The 24,410-nt window shown below is 34.5% G+C and overlaps 5 protein-coding genes across 10 annotated transcripts; 2 read left to right on the plus strand and 3 right to left on the minus strand.

The window, feature by feature from the left end:
- The first annotated feature begins 4,110 nt into the window (after window positions 1–4,110).
- Window positions 4,111–5,571, plus strand: LOC108685178 (40S ribosomal protein S18). The gene is made up of 4 exons (XM_018189855.1): window positions 4,111–4,189; window positions 4,544–4,729; window positions 4,796–4,897; window positions 5,343–5,571. The coding sequence occupies exons 1-4, from the start codon at window positions 4,187–4,189 to the stop codon at window positions 5,508–5,510; spliced, it is 459 nt and encodes a 152-aa protein (XP_018045344.1). The 5' UTR covers window positions 4,111–4,186; the 3' UTR covers window positions 5,511–5,571.
- Window positions 5,572–5,623: 52 nt separating this feature from the next.
- Window positions 5,624–11,439, minus strand: LOC108685176 (endophilin-B1). 5 transcript variants are annotated; one of them, XM_018189850.1, is made up of 9 exons: window positions 11,273–11,335; window positions 10,619–10,760; window positions 10,364–10,492; window positions 10,123–10,285; window positions 9,986–10,049; window positions 9,863–9,898; window positions 9,278–9,468; window positions 7,354–7,489; window positions 5,624–5,981 (listed from the first exon to the last, which is right to left on the minus strand). In XM_018189850.1, exons 1-9 carry the CDS (start codon window positions 11,333–11,335, stop codon window positions 5,868–5,870), a joined length of 1,038 nt encoding a protein of 345 aa, XP_018045339.1. In that variant the 3' UTR covers window positions 5,624–5,867. The 5 variants fall into 5 exon arrangements, with proteins under 5 accessions (XP_018045339.1, XP_018045340.1, XP_018045343.1 ...); XM_018189851.1 differs by lacking the exon at window positions 9,863–9,898 and having other exon boundaries at window positions 5,627–5,981; window positions 11,273–11,439; XM_018189854.1 differs by lacking the exon at window positions 7,354–7,489 and having other exon boundaries at window positions 5,905–5,981; window positions 11,273–11,439.
- Window positions 11,440–11,726: 287 nt separating this feature from the next.
- On the minus strand, window positions 11,727–14,960 carry LOC108685115 (dolichyldiphosphatase 1-like). The gene is made up of 5 exons (XM_018189768.1): window positions 14,555–14,960; window positions 14,046–14,146; window positions 13,773–13,951; window positions 13,477–13,698; window positions 11,727–13,234 (listed from the first exon to the last, which is right to left on the minus strand). The coding sequence occupies exons 1-5, from the start codon at window positions 14,649–14,651 to the stop codon at window positions 13,102–13,104; spliced, it is 732 nt and encodes a 243-aa protein (XP_018045257.1). The 5' UTR covers window positions 14,652–14,960; the 3' UTR covers window positions 11,727–13,101.
- Window positions 14,961–17,320: 2,360 nt separating this feature from the next.
- On the minus strand, window positions 17,321–20,777 carry LOC108685121 (T-complex protein 1 subunit eta). The gene is made up of 6 exons (XM_018189775.1): window positions 20,660–20,777; window positions 19,600–19,860; window positions 18,989–19,318; window positions 18,440–18,912; window positions 18,079–18,348; window positions 17,321–17,686 (listed from the first exon to the last, which is right to left on the minus strand). The coding sequence occupies exons 1-6, from the start codon at window positions 20,660–20,662 to the stop codon at window positions 17,398–17,400; spliced, it is 1,626 nt and encodes a 541-aa protein (XP_018045264.1). The 5' UTR covers window positions 20,663–20,777; the 3' UTR covers window positions 17,321–17,397.
- A 529-nt stretch (window positions 20,778–21,306) lies between these two features.
- Window positions 21,307–24,203, plus strand: LOC108685132 (adenylate kinase isoenzyme 1). Of its 2 annotated transcripts, none has more exons than XM_018189790.1 (5): window positions 21,307–21,511; window positions 22,853–23,076; window positions 23,342–23,467; window positions 23,541–23,726; window positions 23,813–24,203. In XM_018189790.1, the coding sequence occupies exons 2-5, from the start codon at window positions 22,891–22,893 to the stop codon at window positions 23,906–23,908; spliced, it is 594 nt and encodes a 197-aa protein (XP_018045279.1). In that variant the 5' UTR covers window positions 21,307–21,511; window positions 22,853–22,890; the 3' UTR covers window positions 23,909–24,203. The 2 variants fall into 2 exon arrangements, with proteins under 2 accessions (XP_018045279.1, XP_018045278.1); XM_018189789.1 differs by lacking the exon at window positions 21,307–21,511 and adding an exon at window positions 21,782–22,027 and having other exon boundaries at window positions 23,813–24,200.
- Window positions 24,204–24,410: the final 207 nt, after the last annotated feature.

The following is a 24,410-nucleotide window of genomic DNA, read 5'->3' on the forward strand; positions in this document are numbered from 1 at the left end:
ATTACTCATCTTCCAAGCGCAAAAAAGTCCAGAGCATATGTCAGTCGAGACTGCAAATCTCTATCATAATCCGACAATAAGCGACATCGGGGGCCATCGATGAGACGATGTAACCGTCCCACATAATGCAGAATCCTTCATTGGATGATTAATCATTTCGGCACTCTAAGCCTCTCGTGTATCGCCTATCCCTTCGATGCCTCGTTCTCTCCCTTTTTTTTTGTATAGTCCCGAAAGGATATTTTTTTAGAGAGAGAGAGAGGGGGGGGGGGGGGGGGGGGGGAGAGAGAGAGAAAATGAACTATTTTCGTCGTGCACATTCGCATCCGCCGAAAGCGACGTTAACGATGCTTTATGAATTCCGCGGCAAATTTATCGCGAGGCGCGACCCCGTTCTCGTCGCGTACCTATCTCTTGTTTTAATCAACGCGGATTGTCTTCGCTACGACCACGCGAATAGTGTCCGAGTGAGAACTGAATTCCTGAAACTCTAAATATTCGAACGCGCGGTCTCTCCGATCGTCGACTAATGGAAAATCATGGCAGAAGCGTTGTGAATGGCGATATCTCTCGATCTCGGAATGGTATTGTTCAGCGGCCAGCAGAGAAAAGTTATGTTTAAATCGAACAAATTGTTTCTTTCGTTGATTTTTTTTTAAATTGAAGTGAAAATATCAAGTGAATTTTCATTTTCTTTTGAGGAAAATGAAAATTCACTTGATTTCAAGAAATAAATTATTTAAATCTCACAGAAATTTTTATTCATCCGTAATAGCAATTATTGCAAAATTTTTTTTTATATAACAAATAATTATAAAACAAATTTTGTTTGAATCGAAGAAATTTTTCTCTGGATGAGTGCTTCGTGATTGCTCCGTGGTGAGATTTCCCGAAGATTCTGCTTTAAAATCGACACGAGATGTGCTACACGGTGACTGGATAAATTATGTTAGAACGAAACTCGCGAATTCTTTCTTATTCCGGCTTAATCCGAGGGAACGACCGTAGTAAAACGGATCAAAGGGGGATCATGCACGGGAACTTGGCGAACATCCCTACTGCCTCCCACCCTATGGCGATTTACTCTCCGAACGCTCGTTTCGACTCGTTTCTCGATTCACCACCTCGATTCGCCACTTTGCTACCTTTGTTACCTTTGCCCGACCGACTAACCTTTGACCCTTGCAGTCAAGATTAGAAGGGGGAACGAGCGAGGGAGAAATCGAGAGATGGGGGAAGGGAGGGAAAGAGAAAGAGGAACAAAGAGCGAGGGAGAAAGAGTTTTGCGTGGCGAAACGATTGCTTTTCCGCTCGCCGGATTTTTATCGAGTTATCGAAACTCCATCGACAGCACACCGAGACAAATTTCATTTCGCACCGACAACCTCGTTGGCGTATCCGTAGAATCGAGCTGGTTGTTAATATTAGATTCCTGCGTGGAATTTTTACGCCACGTCTACAATACGTGTCGTATATATGCGTATATGCATCTTTCGCTTCTTTGACTTGACTAAAATAAAATGACGACAACATTCAATCATAGATCCGTTTGCTTCAACTTTCATTTTTCTTTTTGTATTTTTGCTCGAGAAAGATTTTTTTTTAAATGAAAGATAAAGTATCTATACCTTGCGATTTATGACTTTGATCCGAATCGGCATGCCAAATATAATTCAAAAAAAAAAAAGAGAAAGATTTTATCAAGTAAATAGATGGGCTCTCTTATGCCTATAAATAATTACAACTTATTTACAGAAAAATATTACGTGTTAAGTTATCAGATAGTCGTGGCATCGACAACACAATTCAAGGTATTTTCAGTAAAGATACAGTGAATCATTTCATCCTTGTTTAACGTTGATAAAAACAATATGTAATGATTCACTATGTTAATTACATTGTGTTCTTACTAAAAAAACGTCCATTATATAGATATTAATATGGACATATTCTACATTCGTCTTCTCCAAAGAAAATTTTACTCGAAATAATGGTACACGTAACGTATATTATATTATAGTATATCTAGTAAAATTTTCCTCGGAGAGAACGTTATGGAATGTAATCTAAGTTTATGATCGGCAATCACAACGGCAATAAATGTCTGATCTCAGTGAGAAATGACCATTAAAATTAGATGTCGAATCGACATTTAATTAACATTGAAGTCATCGATATTATATCGTATTGACATCAATTCAGGCATAAGAATCATTTCTGGGTATTTTTTTTTAATATATGCGAGACTAAATCAATTTTTTACGTATTCTCTTTCGCTCTAACATCGACCGGAATTTCATTATTCAAACAGCACGGTAATTTTTTTCTAATGTTCTTATTTTTTTTCTTCGTTTGCGTCATTGCCATTGGACGGGCTCGTTGGAAGTCATCACAGACCTGTCACGCCATTTTAAAGACGACGTTCTCCCCGCTTTACGACCCCACAGAAAGGCAGACTCTGTCTTTTCTCCTCCTATTCTTCCGCTGCGAAACTTTATCCTCAGTTCTCTCGGATATAAAATCTCGTAAAGTGTGCGTAGCATGCCTCTCAGAACAGAATGGTGGTACAGTTTATTTGAGAGGCTATACACTATTTTGAAGTATTCGTTGATTGGTTAATTAGTTAAAATTCTTTTTTCTAATTGTGATCAGTCGAAGCATTTGTCACGACTTCTTAAGATCGTACTTAAGACAGTCTTGAATATAAGATCTGATTATGAATATCGGCCTAAAAGTAGGATATTAGGGTGATAGTTCAAAATCATTGTTTATCGATTAAATATGTGACTTATATACATACAATTTATAATACATACATACAATCTATAAGATATCGACACATCACTATAATACATATACATATGCATATATAAGTATACACATGCATATACTACTGTAAATTGACTTCTCATTTCAAGCTATTATATTTGCCATGATGAAAATTTTTCTTATAATTTTTATACAAATTGGAACATTTTTCAGAAATATTCGGAAAATTTACATATTTTCTCAGAACTTTTCATACAAGTGAATTCTGAAATATTCTGAAATTTCTCATCCTATAATTTTTAAGAAGTATTTTTTAATTTTTTAGATTTTGTAACATTTCATCAGAAATTATACTTACAAAAAATCTTAAAGATCTTACTATATTTCATAATTAACATATATGAAAAATTCTGAGAAAAGATGTAGATTTTTTGAGAAATGTTTCAATTCGTATAAAAAATGTGAGAAACTTATAAAATTATAAAGAAATTCTGAGAAAAATTTTCACCAGGGCGTTTATTGAATGTATAAATTTCATTTTATATATCGGTAAGAACTCAAACTGTTTGTTTTCTAAAAGTTATATTTTACATACTAATGATCTCATATGTTATCCAAAAGCTAAGAAGTATATGAATTATAGTTCCAAAATGTTAAAATTGCAACTCACATATATATGATATACAACTTCATGTTGTTATTATCGATGCGAAATATAAAAAAAGCTGGACGAATCTATAATTCACATTAGAAAGCTGTATTAGCGTTAAGATATTAATTATTATAGTTGAGAATCTTAAGATATTACTAGCTCCACTATATAGAAACACTAATGCATATCGGCCATACTTTCAATTGGTGGCGACATCTTTAGTTAACTTAATAACTTATAAGCTAAGTAAATTTTGCTAATCGATATATGAGATACCAAGCTTACCGACCCTAGGTACATTTTTTTATTATCGATAAGTTACGAAGATATAAATTTAAAGAATTATTATTATCACTGGCTGTATTAAAGCATCTGAATAAAATTTATCTTGTCAGTGCTTTAAGAAATTTTTTCGTTCAAAAACCATTAAATTGTCCCTCTTATGGATAGTCGGTACGCTTCTGTTCCGAGGATTTACTACAAAGATGAACCGCATCTACTTTCGAAGATACGATTTTTATCGATACGTGTCAGAAAATGTATGTAGTCACGTAGTTCCTAAACTGAAAATGGATGTACTGGCGGTAGTGTACGAGAGATTTTTCGACGGCATCACGAAAAAACGCGTCCAATCAGAGAGAAACCTCTCTAGTCATTTTCAATCGATATATAAAGCTTGGAGCTCTAACATGGCGGTCGTTTCCGGTTTTATGAATCTCCATTCCTATCTTATTTCCGTCTTTCGGTGTCAAGTTTTACGGCAAGATGGTGAGTGTCATGCGAATTCCTTCTGAAATCCAATTTTTTCGAAGAAATCTTGTGTGATACGCATCAAACACTCAAATAAGATGATAAATTTGTCGTTTCTGAATTTATCTTCGAAATATTTTAACAAATGTCGCGAAAAAAACGATCAACCGACGTTTTGAGGTTATGTGGCGGGCTTATTTCGCGAATTCAAGTTTTTTGTTTGTTGAGCGTGCTTCATGATATTTCGCGATGATCGCAAAGATTCGACGATTTCCATTCAGCGGTCAAAAATTCATTTAACTTCGCGATTTGTCGCGCGTCGTGATTGAGGTTAGTTTCGCGTGTATACATAATCATGCTCTTGTTTTCCAGTCGCTCGTGATTCCTGAGAAGTTTCAGCACATTCTTCGTGTCATGGGCACGAACATCGACGGCAACAGGAAAGTCATGTTTGCTATGACCGCGATCAAAGGTGTTGGTCGGCGTTATGCCAACATCGTCTTGAAGAAAGCAGACATTGACTTGGACAAACGAGCTGGAGAATGCTCGGAGGAAGAAGTAAATTTAGCCGTTCTACATTTATGAAACATCTTAAAAATACTGACGTATCCGAAATGCTTTTAGGTTGAAAAAATTGTCACCATTATGGCTAATCCCAGGCAATACAAAATTCCTGATTGGTTCCTCAACAGACAGAAGGACATCGTTGATGGAAAGTACTCACAGGTATGCATCTGTTTCTTTAAAAAAAAAAAAAAAGATCACATTCTGAAATACATGCTTTATTGTTGAAAAATATAAAATCATACATTTAGAGAAAAGTTTCTCGAACATGGAATTTTAGATCCAAATAATTTATTGAAATTCGACTGACATAAAGATATAATGATGACTTGGATAACAATCATTTATCTATTATTGTAATACATCGTGAAAATTCCATTGCACAAATTCACGACTGATCGTGCATATGTTCATTGTACTTTCAGCTGGTAGATTGTGCAATAGCAACTGCACTGCTGTACATTTTTATTGCTTTATAGTATTCCTTACTATATCGAATAACAAGTATGAGTGCAACAGAGATCAAAACAGAGAACAAATATACATGTAATCTTATGTAATTGTTAGTAGTCACAAGATATCTTGAAAACTTTGTATTATTTTGCAGCTCACGAGTGCCAACTTAGACTCTAAGCTCCGTGAGGACTTGGAAAGGATGAAGAAAATCCGTGCTCACAGAGGGCTGCGTCACTACTGGGGTCTCCGTGTACGTGGTCAGCACACCAAGACTACAGGTCGTCGTGGACGCACGGTCGGTGTGTCGAAAAAGAAGTAAACTTTTATATATATATATATATATATTATGTACTATTAATAATAAATCTTTAAACGATAAATGTTTTTTTTTCGACCACTTGGTCAATTGTGAAAAGAAAAACCATAACGGTCAAGAGGCACAAGTGTTGAATACAAGAATAATTCCATCGTGTTGTATGCTTTAGTCATAGATTAGTGATTTATTTAATTAAATTGGGATTAATCTCTTGGTCCTGAAATAACGAATCACTTTTCAAGCCAAGTAAGATAGCCATTATTTCGACTAATTCAAGCTGAAAATAAAACTTCGCGAGAGAGCAGTGTTGCTAAATTGACTCTAAATGCAATTGACAATAGACGATAGCTTCTAAGTGCATTAACGATGTATTATAAGTGTTTCCACGTATACTTTGGGCACCTTTCCTTGTTGATTGCCTCTAATTCCCATGAAGTAATCATCGTCGTCGGGAATTTTGTAAATACCGATTACCTAGAAAAAACACATATATACCTTCTGTCTTTCTTTTTCTCAGGATATTCAATTTATTAAAGTATAACTTTATACACAATCTAATTAATACATCGTATTGATTATAATATACAGGCACGCATTATATATAGCGTCACTATAGATACACATCGAAATAAGCGTACAAAACAATACATGAAAAATACGATAGTCGTGACACAATAAATAAAATGCTCGTAACAAAGTAAAACGATAGGCATTTCTTGAACATGCACAACAAATGAAATTTGAATAAATATACAATAACTCGTCACGCACGAGTACGTTTATGATTCTAGACGTTCGCGATGTGTCCTGTATTCTTGTTATCTTACAAATCTATAGCAGAGAAAACGTGAAACTAATACGTAATATTAACGACACATTGATTAAAAAAAAAATATAACAAAGCGCACGTAAATTCAAACTAATTGAAAATTACAATATATGTCTAGCATGCACAAATCAATGTGTACAATTAGGATACAGATATAACTGCTAATCTTATGAAGATAGATTTTTTTTTTTTTTAAGATGAATTACTTGATTAATCGATATTTCGTATTATGTTTTGCAATTCATAAGAATATCGATAGAAATTATTTTTTTAAAGGATTGTTGAATTCATATTTAGATATTCTCGAAACTTTGCAAATTATGTATTATTAATATTGCTAAAAGTTATCACTATCCTTATTTTCCGTTTTACTGTGTATCCAAAAATGATTTTCCCAATTGTTTTTGTATTGATATTAATGCATTGCAGGAGTAATATAGTAAGTTTCGGCATTTTTTATTTTTCTGACAATACATGAGAATACGAATTTTTCAAGCTTTCTTTCGAGAATAATATCTAATATCTTGCAAGTTAACAACATTATTAGCTACTTGAAAATAAATGCATCAGTACAATGTTGTTAGTATTAACAGAGAGCTCTTAAAGTTATGCAAGTTAATATATATATGAGCGTCTCGCGATTTGAAATGTGTACTTATAATAACAAATATTTAACTCTATAACGCGTATTAAGAGAAGTTCAACATCTCGGGACAGTATCTTAATCCTTTCGGGACGGGGACGCATCGAGAATAAATTTTTTCCTCAGAGTTTAGGAGAATCGAAAATCGGCGACAGTCCCGAAAGATTTAAGTCTAAAACGAGTCTTACACGATGGTCCGAAGGAAATACAAAAGAAAATCTCTCTACAATACATATTTATACAGTGATTAAAAAAAAAAGATTATAAGTAGGTGACCTTACAATACCGTAACTTAACCCGACTACAGATTCATGCCCTTCGTTCGAGACATCGCCAAACATGCTGTTGAGTACCTAAATCACAAACTTCGTTACCTCATCCTGCATGACGCTTAGTTCACTAGGATCCCTCGCGTCGTAATTGCACAACACTCTTGCTCTGTCCTGATCGTTCTCGGCTAGTGCGTTGGTGGTGGCTGGTGGGGTGGTGTAATAGGAACCCCCAGATAGGCTGGGTAGGTAAACGATAAGTGAATTTATAGTGCTATAATCTTATTTATAATATAAACTCGTGTACGAGGAAAACATTAGGGTAGGAGACACAACTGAACTTATAAGCGACTTTTTACGAGGATCATACACTGCCATACAACGTGAATATATTGAAATATCGTTTCACGTTTATAATCAGGCACACACTCACCACTCTACATCGTTACTTGACATTGAGCGAAATAATAAGTATTTGATTGTGATGAATTGGATCAGTATGCATGCAATTTAAAAAGATCGAATTTTGCATTAAAGACATTTTTTATTCGGCAAATTAGTTTGTTCTTTTGCGGGCATGTGTGTTTTCAATTCTACTGGATTCAATTACATGCATTATTGTTACATGGTTCACCCCGATATTCTCCGATATCTTGGAAAGAATGGAAAAATTTACTCTTTCCCCCGCAGTACATAATACAGGCAGATTATCAACATTCTAGTATAAAAACAAGAAAAGCGTGATATGTGTCTACATTTATGTCGTTGTTTAGTTACATGGCGCATCAGAATTAATTTCTCTTTGATGCCATTATGGCCATTCTCGGCCGAGTTACGGCGATCTAAAGCAATTGTTTTTAAAAGGTAATACAAGAATAATAAGAGGTAGTAGTATAGAAGAAGATGAAGATAAGATATGTAAACCGCACTGATCGCCGTAAATCGTTCACAAAGAAATTTATCGAGAAAGATATTTTATCCGTCCTATTTATCTAAATATACAATTGCATGTACAATTATACAACATTATAGAGTATTTATTGATAGGGAACAAGTCTGCAGCGACAATCGAAATCAAGCTTTTTAACGTGTACGTGTACGTGTACTTGAACGAACGTCGCTAAAGTGGGAAAATTGCGTGATAACGTAGATCCGTTAATTGAATTGCCAACTGGATTCGAAATTTGTAATGACTCGTCAATATTCGAAGGGTTGAAAACTAAATTTTACTGGTATCAGTGTCGAATGTGGCGGTAACGTAAGCGGTAGATCCGGCAGTTACGGACGAATTTTGAGAGAGAGTGGGCGAAGGATTTAGCTCGATCACTTCCTCGCTGTTGACTCTCAGCAAAGGGCTCGGTTGACGCGCCCTGCAATTACCAATTGTGCAAGCAGAGATAGAGAGTAGCGGGAGAGAACACGCTCCAACAGATTGTACGAAGGCCGAGGAAGCAAGGAGTAATTAAATAGATAATAAAAAAATAATTTACATCTATTACTATAGCGATTGTTACAATGTTCAGGACAGGATGCTGATATAGAAGCAATTAAATTATGTCGGCATTAGATCTGGTATAATTGATCACACAACGGTTTCACCGAGGTCAAACAATCTTAAAACCTCAATTCTACTGTCAGTCGATTAAAGGTTAAAATTAATTAATGTTGTTGAAACCAGCTATAACAGGTAATGTTCGTCAAACCATCAAAATTGCATCTTTTGTGCAGTGAGACATTTTTATCATGAAAAATTTCATCGTATCTTTTTGTCCAAATCTATGCCCGCGATTGCTATAAGGAGAAGCGGAGTTTACGAATTGATATCTAAACATACTCATTAACATTCAAGGTTTGTCAAACATTACTCACTCGGATCACCATAAAGTAGGATAGCTGTACAGAAATGTTGCAATAACAATACGCTGCACGAGGACAATAACGTGCCAAATACAGGTTGAATAGAGTAGATAAATAGAATATTTTTAAAAGAAAAAAGAAAGCCAAAAAGTGGTAAAAGCTATCAACTTACCCGGCAAGGTCACGCTGTAGGTCTTGCATGACGGCGTGGCATTGCGCGTAATGACGTGCTTGCGCTTCTACAAATTCGTGCAAGCATCGCAAATGTCCGGCCTGTGAGCTTGAGACACCTTCCAGCAGCAATTTCACGATTTCTGCTTGTCGATCGAACTCTGATTGCGCTACCCTTAACTCCCTCTCTGCCTGAGTGAGCAATATATACATTTTATTTATTGTTTTCTGTATATATATATATTTTAGTATCTGCTATCCAAGATGAAGTCGAAACTAAAATGATTGTAGCTATGAGACGTAGCTATCCATAATTATTGATCCATATCGTAAGAAAGATTATGTGTCGCTTCACATGTGTCGATTCAACAATTGTTACTACCATGTTTTTTTGCTTTTATGTGTATACAGATTATGAGACTATTATGATAATGTGTAAAACGTGACAAGAACATTAGCACTTTAATATCTATAAAATTTAATACATATTCCTAAATGGTAGCCATAAAAATCTTTAATGCGATCGCATTGGATTTGGATTTCTCTGAATTGAGAAAACAAGCGAAACTATCGATTGCATTAATACCTGATCAAGCAATACTTCGGGTGATATGCCGGACTCCTATAAATCGCAGCAGTATGGAGGACAAAACACATCGTAAACGTATAGAACAATTTTTAAATGATATTGACAATTAACGATACTTACACTCTGTTGACCCAGCATGCTCCTCGCTTTCCTTACTCTATTTTTACATGCATCCAAGTCCAATCTATATTAAAATCATTTAACATGATTAATTATTAAGACTTTTAGTATATACAATAGGGATAAGCGATTTTTACCTTTTGGTTTCCAATATCGCCATTTCTTTGCTGACGGTTTTCATTTCTCCATCCAAGAACTTCCTCAACGGCTGTATGTAACAATTGGCGGCAGTTCCTATAAAGTCCCTTTCGATCTGTCCCAATCTCTGCTGGCATTGGCCGACTTTTATTAATGCGCTACCTAAAATCAAATCTTACATCAAGTTCTCTTCCATCATACATATATGTGTATATTTATGAGAATATATTTGACATTAACCATAAGCTATCCCTGGACCAAAGTCATTTCCAGCTTCTATCATATCAGTGCCTACATATTCCAAATTACTCAACCTATTAGGTCTCCTCTTATCAATTTTTTCATAAAAAAAATCTTCAATCCTATTACCTGCAAAATATATCATTTTAGAATTAATGATGAAATATACATATAGAAGATTCTATTAAATAATGTTAAAGGGTTGACAATCGATTTTTTATCAAAATTCAAATCTAATTAATTCAAATTGAATACCAGGATTTGGAGTAAGCACAGCTTCCATATTCCGCAGTATCTTTTCCGTCCATGTTTTGGTGGCATTTCCTCTTTCTGCTAGGTGTTCCAAATGCGCATCTAATTCAGTTTTTTCTGAAGTACCCAGTGTCTCTTCTGTCATCTGAGAGACGTGAGAGAGCAAACATAATAATCTTAAATTTTCTTGGCAATTTCTAACGTTTCTAATATATAGCAACGCTCTCAATATATAGTATTTCTAATGCTCTTAAAATATAGTTGCCAATGAACAAATATGATTTTACGATTCGCATTCAAAGTCCGCGTCATTATTGCGATGCTAATATAGCATCAGAGGAAGATGACGCGTTTTCATTTGATTAAAGAGTAGCGTCATTGGTATCGGCTGACGACGTTACACGTCGAGACAAGACCAGGATCTAGGTTAAACGAGATGATATTGGACATGGACTCCAGTTCGACGAGAACGAGGAGCGGCCAAAGAAGCCGTCCAATGACGTGCAAACGCGTTCGATCATCGCTTTTGGACGTTGAATGTCAACGGTGACAAACGCCGAAAACGGGTTCGAAATGCGTTTGACGTCGTGTTTCCTCGACGCGGATCCCAGACTTTCTCCGGATAGAACGGAGAAAAAAAAAGGAGGATTTTCCCACCTGCACAACCCTGCTTAGAGCGGCTCCCGCATCCTTCACCAGCTTCTTCACGTTGAAATCCATCCTCACGAATTAGACCTTTCACGCGATCGAGCACTCTTCCTAGCAAGCAAACACCCAACTCTCCTCTTTCTCTTTCTTTTTGTGTCTCCCACGCTCCCTGTGCTTTGTCGTAGGATTCATTAAATGCCTCAGCAACTTCCGGAATCTAGAGGTACTAGAAATTTTCAATCAGGCATATCGTGTCTAGATATTCGTGCCTCATGCCTATCGGTTAATCTGCAAATTACTTTGTTTATCGATTCAATTAAAATAAATGAACACAAGGTCGTTGTATTTGTCTGTCAAAACTATATCACATGATACAGCGTGCTATGTATCATTATCTATAATTTTCAAAATGTACATATACATGCGATATTTTTAATGGTTTTGTTGAAAGAAATTATTGTCACGTGGCAATATATTTATTAAATGTAATCAAAGTCGTGAAATGAGACTCCTTTTCTATACAAGATTTTCACAAAACCCGTTCGATGCACTGCTTATGTGCAGTTTATTGAATTCCATTAACAAAATGCAAACCTCCTCCTCAGAAAAAAGATATCATACATAATAACATATATATATATTCGCCCGCTAACTTCTATCCGACTAATTATTAATGCTATCTTCACACGTCCCTGCTCGAGAGAGAGAAATTAAAATTTTTTTAAAACATTACCATTAACTCTGGAAAAAAAAAATAGAAAAAGACTGATATGATGATCCTCAGGCAGTAATCTCATAAATGATGATTCAATGAACAAGATTCGCGCCTGGAATACAAACATGTCAGACAACGTTGTATTACAATTTTATGTCTAATACAATCAATTCTATTAACTCAACAATTTTTATAATGCTCCGTTGTACTCCAGTCTGATCTTCCTCTTACATTTCTAAAAAAAATGTATATCTTGTACAATGTACAAGTACAATGAATATGTATCGAATGAATATTTCAATTTTCGTAAATATGCTGGAATGAATTGCTGCGAAACATCATATAATAGTACACTGATGAAACACTTGCATGCTCATTCAGAAACAGATTTATTGAAAGAATCGATACTTCTTCTCGTAGTTGCTTCCTCTTGATTGTTTCCGAATCTCCAATTTTATTTAACTAAACATTGCATACATCTCACACATTATTTCGTTCTTTACTTAATTATTAAGAACACATGGAGAAAGAATCTAGCATACAGGCGATACATGCCTCTTGGGAGTTGGTACAAAACGGTACCTTAGAACAATTTGCGAAACCTTAAAAAGAATATAATACAATTGTGCTTGAACGTGCAAACGCATTTGATGACTTTAATAATCTCGACCATGCCAGCAATCTATTACAACACGCGTGACGATCGTATTATTTATTTTTTCTTATTTTTCCTTCCCAGCAATATCCTTCCAGCAATCGCAAATTAATACGCACTTGCGCCACAGCTTTGACGGCGCCGTTACTCCAATTATTTCTCGTTTTAAAAACAGCTTAATATTATCGTATTAATATTAGTAATAGACAATAATTATCATAATAACGACAATATTGAATGATGATACATCACATTGCAATGACGATCATTTCATAATCGGTTCCACGTTTATATTGGAATTTGTGAAACTTAAATTGTCTCTGATAAGAGGATTGAATATTTCAAACGTGTTTGCATTAATCCTCCAACGCAATCAATTGTAGGAATGTTAGTTTAATGTTTTGAGTCGTTCGTTATCAAGGCATTATTATATGCTATCGGCTTACTAGCCGATACCATCATTGGTTGTCAATGCGACCTCCCAATTGCCGATAACTTTCGCGCTCGTGCCCGAGCTTCCGTACGAATATTTGTGTACTCGAACCACAAGACATTAGGGATCAGCGTTGTATCACGCAGCAATAAAAACTCTGATATTCGCCTGAAGAATAGAAGAATAACAAAGATTAGAATAATATGAATGACATTATTAAGCAGTAGTCATCAGAGAAAGCAGCTTTATAACTGTTGTAAAACTCTTTAATATTATTGATTTATACATTTAGATCTAATGAGGAACTATGGACAAGGCCAATATCATACTAAAGAATTTTAGAACAGTTGCAAAACTTTTCTCTGCTGAATGCAACCATTATCGCTATTACGCCATTTTCCGATACTTACCACGAAACTACTATAGGAAAAAACGGCGTCAGGATCATGTGCATGATTATGAACCACGCTAATCCCAGTATAATTCCAATTAATGTACCCCAAATTACTTGGGTGTTGGAGTGGTACAACAGATACACTCTGCTGTAAGTTACCAATAAAGCTGTGACGATGCATCCTATCGCTACTATTGTCCGCCAAACTCTCTCAGTTACCGTACAGTTGTAATTTAACCTGGAAGAAAAGTAACACATGAGTGAGTTAACAAGAGCGAGTGATATGTGAAATTATTTGTGATGTTTCATTACCTAAAGTATATAAAAAGTGTTGCGTATGCAGCAAAAAACCACATAAATTGTGCATGTGTAGACGGCATGCCATATTCGGCGTACAAGCTATCTCTCTTCATCGGCCTTGCTTGACGAATCGTGTGTTTTAATACATAATTTATACATTCATTGATACTGACTCCGATAAAAAGTACAATCTATAATTAAATAAAAAGTTACATTTGCGAGTCATAAATTAAATCTATATGAGTTATTACAATTGATTTATATGTATTATTACAATTAACTTACAGTATGTAAATCCCTCCTAAAAAGTATCAATGTAATGATGCCAGTTATAATGGCAAAGGGCATCAAACTTATTACAGCCAAAAACTGTCCAAAGATGTCCCCTGAAAATTTATGAACGTACATTATTGTCAAAAATAGATATTTTTTTATAATTTCAAATACACAGTCTTTTCTTAAATTTCATCAAAAGATTGAATATCCAAAGCTTAATAGTATAAATTAAATAGTTTGATAAGCTTTAAAAGTTTTTGAAAAACTTTTAAAGGTGGCTTAAAGATACAAAATATAAATAAGGAACGATTTCACAAATTCTTCAGTATTTCAATACATAACAAGAATTTCTACAAATTCTATAAACATTGGCATATAATTAAATATTATGATGAATAAATGCGCCTGGCTAAGTTTTATCTACATGATCATGGCAGTGTGTAAAACAATCGGTAACGAAGTAAAGAGGTGAAAACTCGGGATACTGACAATAAGAAACGCCGTGCTTTCGTACTGACCTTGCGGATACTCTACCAATGTCAGCGATAATGGGATCCATTCGGTCTCGTCACCGGCATGTGTGAAACGTGATTTAATCCCGTCGAGCGATGCCATCGTTATCGTGGTCTTGGAGGATGTGACATGTCTCGCACGGCGTCTCACGGTGAACGGACGTCGGACACGCACCGGCTGGACGATAGAAGAAGATGAGCTGGAGGGGAGAGAAAAAAGGAATCTCGTATTTACACCTGTGACTACGAGATTGTGGCCATCGCGTTGTCATCTACAATCGCCACTGCTTGTTCCATCACTCTTGTCGTAGCTGGCATTGACCTCGCTATAGAGTATTAATTATAATTGTAGCACGATTTGATCACAATGTTGATGAGGCCAAAGACGCGTGGACAGAACGCCGACGGTCTAGACAAGGCCACCAAACGGATCGTAGTGAAAGCTGGTCAAAGCAGGAGTTCGATGTCCCCTCCCTCTCCCTTCCACTCATTTCGAACTCGATCGGTTAGTGGTATGGCAATATTTCATAATTTTATTTATATAGCTATATCATATATTTCATAATTTAATAAAGAATTCTGGTGAAAATTTTTCTCATAATTTTTATTCGAATTGAAACATTTTTCAGAAATACTCAGAAATATTCGGAAAATTTATATCTTTTCTCAGAATTTTTCGTACAAGTGAATTTTGAAATATTCTGAAATTTCTCATTCCTTAATTTTTAAAAAACATTTTTTAATTTTTTAGATTTATAATATTTCATCAGAAATTAAACTTATAAAAAATCTTAAAAATCTTACAATATTTTATAATTAACATATATAAAAAATGTGAGTTATAAAATTATATAGAAATTCTGAAAAATTATATAGAAATTTATCTTAAAAATTATATGAAAAATTCTGAGAAAAATTTTTATGTAATACATCTAGCGGTAGGCTTACATATTCCTTTGAGTCTTAAAAAAGTACTTTCATAAAAAAATTTAATTTTTATAACTGTTTCAAAAACTTCTGTTTTAGTTTTATACTTAGTATGCTAAGGCCACTAATTGTAATGTCTGGATTCAGACATTGTTGAACGCAATCATGCCTTAATTCGCCATAAATTCGCCATGCTGAATGATCTTTCCATTGTTACTGCCGCGACAGGCAATGATAGCGATTTAAGCACAGCTTGAATTTTGGATACAAATTTAGCAGCAGTATGTCGTCCAGTGTAGATATCAGTGTCCTGTACTTTTTATTTTGTGCCATACAATACCTTCATTAAATAAGTCACTACTCTTATCAATCTCCAACAATTGATTACGTTGCTCACGAATTTTGAATGTGGAAGGATATAAATGAAAATAGTTGAAAACATTTGTATTTTCTTCAGAAAATCTAATGCTCAAAGAATTTATAAGCGAATCTATATACGGAAAAATAAACTTAATTTGCAGTATTCTTTGAGATCTTCTATAGAATTATACGTTCTTCTTTTAATTTGTTTTGCAACAGTCCGCGATATTTGAATCTCAAGAGCCGAATTTACTTCATCGAAGGAGTAGTGGCCATCTTGTCCAGAAAAAATAATTAGCGCCTCTACAAACGATTCTAGGAATGGCAGATTAAAAAATTGAAGAAATGAGAATCTTTATCATTCAAATCGAATTATTTTCTTTTAATAATATTAAACTTCATGCAACAATTTAAATAACTATATAGCAAGATGTCTCAAAATTCGCGTTTTCGGAGTACAGAACATAACACTTTATGCTAAAACAATTTTTTCCTTTAGCAAAATTGTGATAATCCGATAATTGCGTTTATTTGTTAACTTCAACCTGCTCTCCCGCAAAAACTTATCGGGCGCAATTTTACTAAAGGGAAAAGTTGTTTTTTTGTGCTAAAACAAACGATTGTTTCCAGTAAAATTACATTCAATTAAATAATTTTTGCCTTTATTCGTGTAACTTCACCTATTCTTCTACAAAAACTATTTGTTAGATGCAATTTTGCAAAAGAAAAAAAATTGTTGTTTTAGCACAAATAAGTATCATGTCCTGCACTCTAAATGCGCGAATTTTGGGACATCCTGTAGAAATTTCAGAAATCAAATCGATTGTACGAAAATCCGCTTAAAAATTTCGATCATTTGAAAGAAAAATGGGATGGAGAATTTAAGAATTTCGATGATTCGGTAAGAAGATGTAAATATAAATGGAAAAAATTAAGGACACTTAACATTTATGCAAACTTTCGTGAATACAGGTGCTTTTGCATATCTAAGGAACAATAAGATTTTATTTTAAACAGGAAATTAATCTGTCAACTCATTGTGATTCATTATAAATATTAGCATGTACAAAAGATGACGAGAGAAAAGGCTGCAAAGATGCGACATAATGCTCGCATTTATAAACTATGCTTTCATTTCACATTACATAGTTCTCTTATAGTTAGTCTTGATTAGAGACCCAATATTCTAATTTGGTCACAAGCAATTTTGTCAAAACTATATGAAAGAAAGATATATACAATTTCTTCTTTATATATACATATATATATATATACTATCTCACTCTATAATCATAATTAAAGTCATAGAGTGAAACAGTATAAGTTAGAGTGAAATAGTACACAATACATACATATAAGAAGAAATGATATCTACTCTCTACTATTCTTTGGAGTGGAATTTCACTCTAAAGAGTGAAAATTGAGCCAATCTTGAAAGAGTGATATTCACTCTAAAAGTTTTAGAGAGTACTTTTCTGTCTCGGAGGATTTTGACAAAATCGCTCGTGATCAGACTATGTTATAGAATCTCTAGTTTTGATGAAATTAAGTGGACAGACAGATTACATCGGTCTGCCCATGCCACGTCCCATTGGAGGTTGCGGGCCATCTTGGCTGCTCTTAGGATTCCTGATAGTTTCGTCGACAGAAAGGATGAGACAGGCGGCTTCCGTAGCGGCAGTCAATGCGTTGATCTTCACTATTGCCGGTTCCCAGACGAAGTACTGCATGTTATCCGTGATATTCTCTGAATTTATATCAACGCCGTACCACTGCAAACCTTTATGATGCTTCTGGCGCAATTTATTCAAGATATTCGTCGCGTCAAATCCAGCGTTATCGCATAATTGCCTGAAATCGATACGTTTCATTAATTACTACATCTTGTAAACATTTATGTATATACAATATACAATATATTTGAAACACTAAACGAGCAGTCGTCTATCAAGTGAAAAATTTTTCAATTTTTGCTCCTCTATAATATTATATAAAAGTTGTATTATACAAAAAGTTTATAGTGAAAAATTTTTATTTCCATTTTAGATACTTTTTTCATTGTGAAAAAAAAATAAAAATTCCGAAGGTAACAGAGTAAATAAATGGCGCTGTCCTTAAAGAATTTAAAATTTAAAGAATAAAAATGTAATATATACTTAAAAATTTTTTAAATGAATCTCTCTAAAAAGTGAAATTTCTGTCTTAAGGATAACGTATTGAATGTTACCTTAAAGCAAACATACCTCGGAATAACTTCGAGAGCTCTCGCTATTGCTCCTATCAAAAGTTGCTCTTTTCCAGCAATAGTACGCGAATAATCGCGTAAAGTCTTGGAGAGTTCCATTTCGATGGCACCACCACCAGCAACCACTGCATCATTTTTTATTAAGCGTCTAACGACCATGATCGCGTCATGAAGGGATCTCTCCGTCTCTTCTAGAAATTGATCCGCGCCTCCACGCAGGATAAATGTGCATGTCTTCGCTCGCGAACATTCATAGAAGAAGTTGAATCTAAAGATACAATTATAAATCACGTCAGATCGACTTATATCGATCGATAAATGTTTTGTTGTATAAATGAAATGGATATCATTTAATTTACCTTTCGCCACCGATCTGCTTTTCCTCGAAAGTCTGACAACTTCCAAGATCAGAGTCCTTTATGTCGTGCACCGTTGTTAAGATTGCACCACCGCATGCCTTCATCGTTCTCTTGAGATCTTCGTCAGGTACTCTACCGGCACAGAACATGTCCCTGTCTGCAAAATATTGCGTTGCGACATCACCGATCGGCAACGAGGACAATACTACTTTCGCACCGCTCTTGTGAATCTGATCGAGCTTATCATAGAGAATCTGCCACTCCGCATCTACAATTTTCTGATACTCTGACACATTGTCCACACGCACTTCGGCATTGTCTCGTTCGGCCTTCAATTCCAACTCAATGTTCAGTAATGCAATCTTGCATTGCTCATATTTTTTCGGTTGCATTTCGAATCCAGCATATGAAAAGGTTTTTTTGAAGGCCACTCCTTCAATTAGTTCCGAATCCTCCAGTGCACCTCCAGAAACCTAAATATGTTACTCAAAAATTAATTACGCCAGCATATTAAAATCTTTCATAAAATATAAGATCAAGTATGCCTACCTTTTTAATACCAATCATATTAAGAGGAAGTAATTCATCTAGCTTCATGACAGCCTTGACAACTAATTCGCTAAAATGATTCTTTTGTTGATATATCAACTTGGAATTCATAGCTGTGGCTGCGCATGTCTCCAGAAGCTCAATCTGTTCGTCCATGTCGCGTCTGTCTAATTTGACACTTAGTTCATTAATTTTATCTTTAGCTATTTGAAGCGCGCGACGAAGAGCTTTGATTATTATACGTGAATGTACGCCCTCTTCTATAAATGGTTTCATTTGTTTCAAAAACTCCCCTGCCAACAAAACTACACTGGTTGTACCATCTCCAACCTGTTAAATAATAGAATTCAATCAATAATTTCTTTTTTCTTTATTGACCCTATTTTATCTTCATAAAATTATTTTGTTTGAACGCTTGTGAAACAATCACAAATCTTTAAGAAATTGTCAGTCTATACGTTCTAGATTTGATATTCTCTGAATTCTTGCCAGTATAACGTTATTCTTATTGCGTTATTCCAAGTCGACATGTTATAAAAAAAACACGTCGGCCTAAATATTGCCATTGTTTTCAGAGAGTGCAATATTAATAAGTACAAAATAATTATTACCTCAGCGTCTTGTGATTTTGCAATATCCACAAGAGTCTTAGCAGCAGGATGAATGATGTCTAATAATTTCAGGATGGTAGCACCATCATTGGATATAGTGCTCTTTCCATTTTGATCGACTATGAGCTTGTCCATACCGCGAGGACCTAGAGTGGTCCTAACGGCATCCACGACTATCTGGCATGCATTTATATTGGATATAACTTGTTGCTTTCCCTGAGACGTATCCGTACCTTCCTTCAGTAGGATTATTTGAGGTTGCTATTTAATCAATAAGAGAAAAATTCAATGATAGATACATTTATGATAGATCATTTCAACTTAAGTACATAGATACCCTCGTGTATTTTCCTATTAAAGATAAATTGTAAAGTAATTGAAGCAAAGTTATTGAACGATAAGAAAAACGATAAGATCAGAATCTTCATCATTCGAAGATCTACATTCTACATCATGCATTAATGTCCATTTCTATCAATATAGATTAACTTTAATCATGGTTTAACTTATTTTTTCTCTCTCTTTCTAGTTTTAAGAATTAAGAAAAGATGAGGAATAAAATTAATTAAAAATTAAATTTGCCTGGAAGAAATGGATATAAGACTGTTGGAATCAATAAACAAGAATAACTTCAAATAACGTCAAAATGTCTTATATCTTTTACACAATTCTTAAAAAAGTATCTTTAGGACATCCTATTTTCCGAATTTTAGCTTTTTGTTCAAATTCTTCTGGGGAAGATTCAGCGTGAAATAAGTTTCCATATAAGGTTATAAAATCGGACCAGAGAGCCGACTACATGACGATTGCGACGAGTCGCAAAAGCTGCGAGATATCTGAATAATCTCTTTAATTTGGTGAGGTATTCCTTGCCATGAGAGAACATGACGTTAAATAAAAGCAGTGAGTGATCATAAAAAGCGAAGAACAAATATTAAATATAAAAGCGAGACACGAGATAATGAGGCGTCTCGAGTCAGTTTCAGTTGAAGATGAGATCGACATGAATAAAGTTAATAGCGATTAATGACACTTTCGCGTTTCTCGCATTAAAGCTTACCATCTTGGAATCTTTCTTCTTTCAACCAAAAGTTCTTATCATACGCGTTATTCGCCAATTAATTTTTTAACGCTTCGCGATTGCCGACAGGATGACGATGATGTCAAGCAAAAAACATGCGTTCTCGAGAGGTTAGAGCATCGTATAAAATTGCGATAGTGCTCCCCCCACTTACTAATAGTTTTGTCCAATTTTCATCTCAGATAGCCAATCAAAGGTGCGTTCCAAAACTTGATTTTGTCAATTATGTATCTTAAAGCGAAGTCAAAATTATAAATTTACAAGATAATGACCAATGAAATCATAAATGTTTCTATTAAATTTGCATATTTGTGTAATTTTCACTTCATTTCAAAATATACAAGATATACTCTGACTAAAAGTGAATATACTCTGACTAAAATGAAAGATGAAAAGGTATTTTTTCAAGCTGACACTCAACATTCACTTTCAGTGTCAAAATAAATCACGTGATCTGTTTTGAAATATTTGCTAACGTGCGAAGGAACAGACGTAAGTATGGTTGTGTTCCAAAATTTATTGCGAGTGCTAAAAATATATATACACACATAAACTATAGATTTTTAGCGCTAGCAGTGAATTTTGGAACACAGACTTTATATAATTTTTCGCCCGCCTCACAATTTGCATCGCGATTTCAGGAAATGACTTTTCAGGAAGCAGCTCATATCCTTGAAATATAGATACTCGACAATTATCCTCTCAAAAACTGATCTTGTCTAGCGTTCGATTATGCTATGTGGGAGATTGTGGAGATTGTGTCTAAAAAGTTGTAATATTTGCATCGATATGATATACAACACCCACAATTAGTCGCACCCAGGAAGTGAGGTATTTAAACGAATGATTTTTTCGTAATTTATATTTTACAATCTCTTACACGAGAAATATGTGTTAACTTTTTTCACACGCCTTGCTCGAATCGCATTAATTAACATGACGACAATTTTCATTTGCATAATTCTAGAAATCATGTAACGCGAAGGCTCATTCTAATATTTCGATTACGTAAATTGCGATCCAGAATATAAGTTATAGCTTTCGTAACACAGACGGGATCCTCATACATTCGCCACAGGTTTATTTTTAAGCGTTACTATATTTGTATAGGTCTGTCTTCTATGATATTGTGTAATACGCAGCTCTATTATCACGTAATCTCGGAAAACGACTTGATCGAGCCGAATGCTCTTCAGTCATTCCCGCGCTCTTCTATCGCGCTCATACGTTTCTACATTGAACTCTACATCTCCGACAATCGATACGCGAACGGGTTTACCGAGAAGCTTCAAGACCGTTGCCAGTTTATTTTTTCTTCCTCGAACCAGAATCTAACGGAGACGAGGAGTGAGTTAAATCGTAATAAAATTACTCGAAATCGGCCGATATTGCTAAAACTATCGTTTGTGTCAGAATATTTCTTGCAAGTGTTCGAAATCAGTTTTTGTAATTTAACCTGTTCTCCAACCTCTTTCCATTTAAATTAGAAAACAAGCTTATGAGAATAGCTTTCACAAAGTTCGTGATTCAATGTGTTCATTTTATTTGGTAACACCAAAAATAAATCGAAAGAACATGCGATTTCTCTTTTTATACTTTGCCCGTGAGACATTTGGAGAAAGTTCAAGGTGATGAGGTACCGGAAATGTCAACGAGCTTTTCTGAAGGCGCAGGCGCGTCTCGTGGGGGACAATCGTGTGAGAAATCGATACGCGTTTGAAATTTTACTCGGGGTTCACATTGTTTAGGATGTCGAAAGATCTTTTGAATTTTCAATACGCACAAGAAATTAAAAAAATTCTTTAAATGTAAATGAATGTAGTTAAACAAATAATAATTAAACAAGTAAAATACAAATATAAAACATACAACGATGAATATAAAAAAGGAAAGTATGTATATAGGGTTCAATAAAATCATTCAAATGCTGAATGGTGTTTTTAACATATAATGATGAATATAAAAAAAATGAATTTATCAGTCATTTATGTATAATATATATTATATGTGAAAAAATAAAATTGAAAAATCTGTAAAGTTATTATTTAAAAAAGTATTTGAAATTACATTTGAGTGAGTCTACAATTTTAATTGAAATTGTATATATTCCATATATCTTCTAGTTTTTTTCCTTTGGATTTTCAAGGAAACTTAAATAATCATCATTTTTAGTTTAGTGTTTGCTGTGGAGAGAGGAAAATACAGGGAAGATGAAAACAATTTGGATAATTGGTGGGCCGGGATGCGGTAAAGGAACGCAATGTGACCGTATGATTGAAAAATATGGATTTCTTCACTTGAGCAGTGGTGATTTACTGAGAGCAGAAGTTGCTAGTGGCAGCGAAAGAGGTGCGACACTTCAGGATCTGATGTCCAAGGGACTATTTGTGCCAACGGTATGTAATATGCAAATTTCCATTAATTGGTTTTATCATTTAAGAACTAATTAACTTGCATTTACATTAATTTTTTAATTATATAAATAATATAAATTTTGTAATAAACAAATATAAATATGATTATTAAAAATATAAGACTGAAAATCGAAATTGTGTATGCGCCGAAAGAATGAAACAAAAAAATAAAAAGAGAAATATATATTGCGTATCTTACGCGACAAACCCAGTTTTTCTCAGTGTGAAGATCATGTGGTTCCGCTAGGACATTGTGCTGGAGCTCATAAAGGAACAGATGGATAAAGCTCATGAGGAAGGAACCACAAAGACTGGCTTTTTTATCGATGGCTACCCTCGTGAGAAGGATCAGGGAATTCTCTTTGAGGAAAAGGTAAGCTAGCCCTTTTTTCTTTACTATTATATATATCTCTTCTGCTTTAAATTATCATTACGTTGCTGCACAGGTTTGCCCTGTCGACTTAATTCTCTTCTTCGATGTAGCGAATGATACTATGAAAGAGAGACTCCTTGGACGTGCTGCTGTGCAGCACAGGGCAGATGATACTGAGGAGACAATACAAAAAAGAATCGAGATATTTAATGTAAAAAACAACGAGCTTGTCGAATATTACAAAGACAAAGTTGTGAGAGTAAGTTCAGATATGTAATATACTTTTTTCATTTATTCTCAACCGTCGTGTATCCTACAAATTATAAACTAATTATTTCCTTTCAGATTAATGCAGAAGGCACAGTCGATGAAATATTCGCCGAGGTATCGAAAACGCTGGATACTTTATTCTTGGCAGACCTAATTCAGTGTTGCCAGTAAAGGAAGTGTAGTATTAACCCATAGAAATATTAGTATTTATGTCGTACTACCGTAACAAAACAGCAGTACAAATAGTCGTACACATTTAGCTTTTTTTTACTGATTGGTAAAAAGGCAGTAAGCTGGCTCCAGCTTACTATTTGAGCCGGTAAAAAAAGAAAGTTAAATATTTATTTAACGACTATTTGTCCTACTATTTTGTTATATAAAATGGCACGTTCAACAATATTTTGATCTTATAATGATTATGATAATGACGTAATCACGTTAATTTTTATTACATAGCATTTATAAATAAAGACAATTTGGATAAAACAAAATGATGAGATTGCTTTAAAAATATTTGTAAAAATGGATGAAAACTATGCTTATCCCCCCTGACAGTCAATAAATAATCATAAAAAGTGATGAAAGGCATAAAGTGCTTTTATTCAATACATAGCTTATTTTCACTTACACGTGCCTTTATCACTTACGATTATTTACTGACTGTCGGGGGGGG

The sequence above is a fragment of the Atta colombica genome, unplaced genomic scaffold (assembly GCF_001594045.1).
Source record: "Atta colombica isolate Treedump-2 unplaced genomic scaffold, Acol1.0 scaffold146, whole genome shotgun sequence".
NCBI lineage: Eukaryota > Metazoa > Arthropoda > Insecta > Hymenoptera > Formicidae > Atta > Atta colombica.

Excerpts from the sequence above, each read along its gene's own strand:
- LOC108685178 (XM_018189855.1), top strand. Across the intron at positions 4,730-4,795 it reads GAGAATGCTCGGAGGAAGAA|GTTGAAAAAATTGTCACCAT; the intron begins GTAAATTTAGCC and ends AAATGCTTTTAG. Across the intron at positions 4,898-5,342 it reads TTGATGGAAAGTACTCACAG|CTCACGAGTGCCAACTTAGA; the intron begins GTATGCATCTGT and ends ATTATTTTGCAG.
- LOC108685132 (XM_018189790.1), top strand. The coding sequence starts at position 22,891 with ATGAAAACAATTTGGATAATTGGTGGGCCGGGATGCGGTAAAGGAACG. Across the intron at positions 23,077-23,341 it reads AGGGACTATTTGTGCCAACG|GACATTGTGCTGGAGCTCAT; the intron begins GTATGTAATATG and ends TGGTTCCGCTAG. Across the intron at positions 23,468-23,540 it reads GAATTCTCTTTGAGGAAAAG|GTTTGCCCTGTCGACTTAAT; the intron begins GTAAGCTAGCCC and ends GTTGCTGCACAG.
- LOC108685115 (XM_018189768.1), bottom strand. The coding sequence starts at position 14,651 with ATGGCATCGCTCGACGGGATTAAATCACGTTTCACACATGCCGGTGAC. Across the intron at positions 14,147-14,554 it reads ATTGGTAGAGTATCCGCAAG|GGGACATCTTTGGACAGTTT; the intron begins GTCAGTACGAAA and ends ATAAATTTTCAG. Across the intron at positions 13,952-14,045 it reads TTAGGAGGGATTTACATACT|ATTGTACTTTTTATCGGAGT; the intron begins GTAAGTTAATTG and ends ATTTAATTATAG.
- LOC108685121 (XM_018189775.1), bottom strand. Across the intron at positions 18,913-18,988 it reads ATATGATTGGTATTAAAAAG|GTTTCTGGAGGTGCACTGGA; the intron begins GTAGGCATACTT and ends TAACATATTTAG. Across the intron at positions 17,687-18,078 it reads GCTCTCGAAGTTATTCCGAG|GCAATTATGCGATAACGCTG; the intron begins GTATGTTTGCTT and ends TATCGATTTCAG.
- LOC108685176 (XM_018189850.1), bottom strand. The coding sequence starts at position 11,335 with ATGGATTTCAACGTGAAGAAGCTGGTGAAGGATGCGGGAGCCGCTCTA. Across the intron at positions 7,490-9,277 it reads CTACAGCGTGACCTTGCCGG|CCTATCTGGGGGTTCCTATT; the intron begins GTAAGTTGATAG and ends TTACCTACCCAG. Across the intron at positions 5,982-7,353 it reads TAAGCGTCATGCAGGATGAG|GTAATCGGTATTTACAAAAT; the intron begins GTAACGAAGTTT and ends TGTTTTTTCTAG.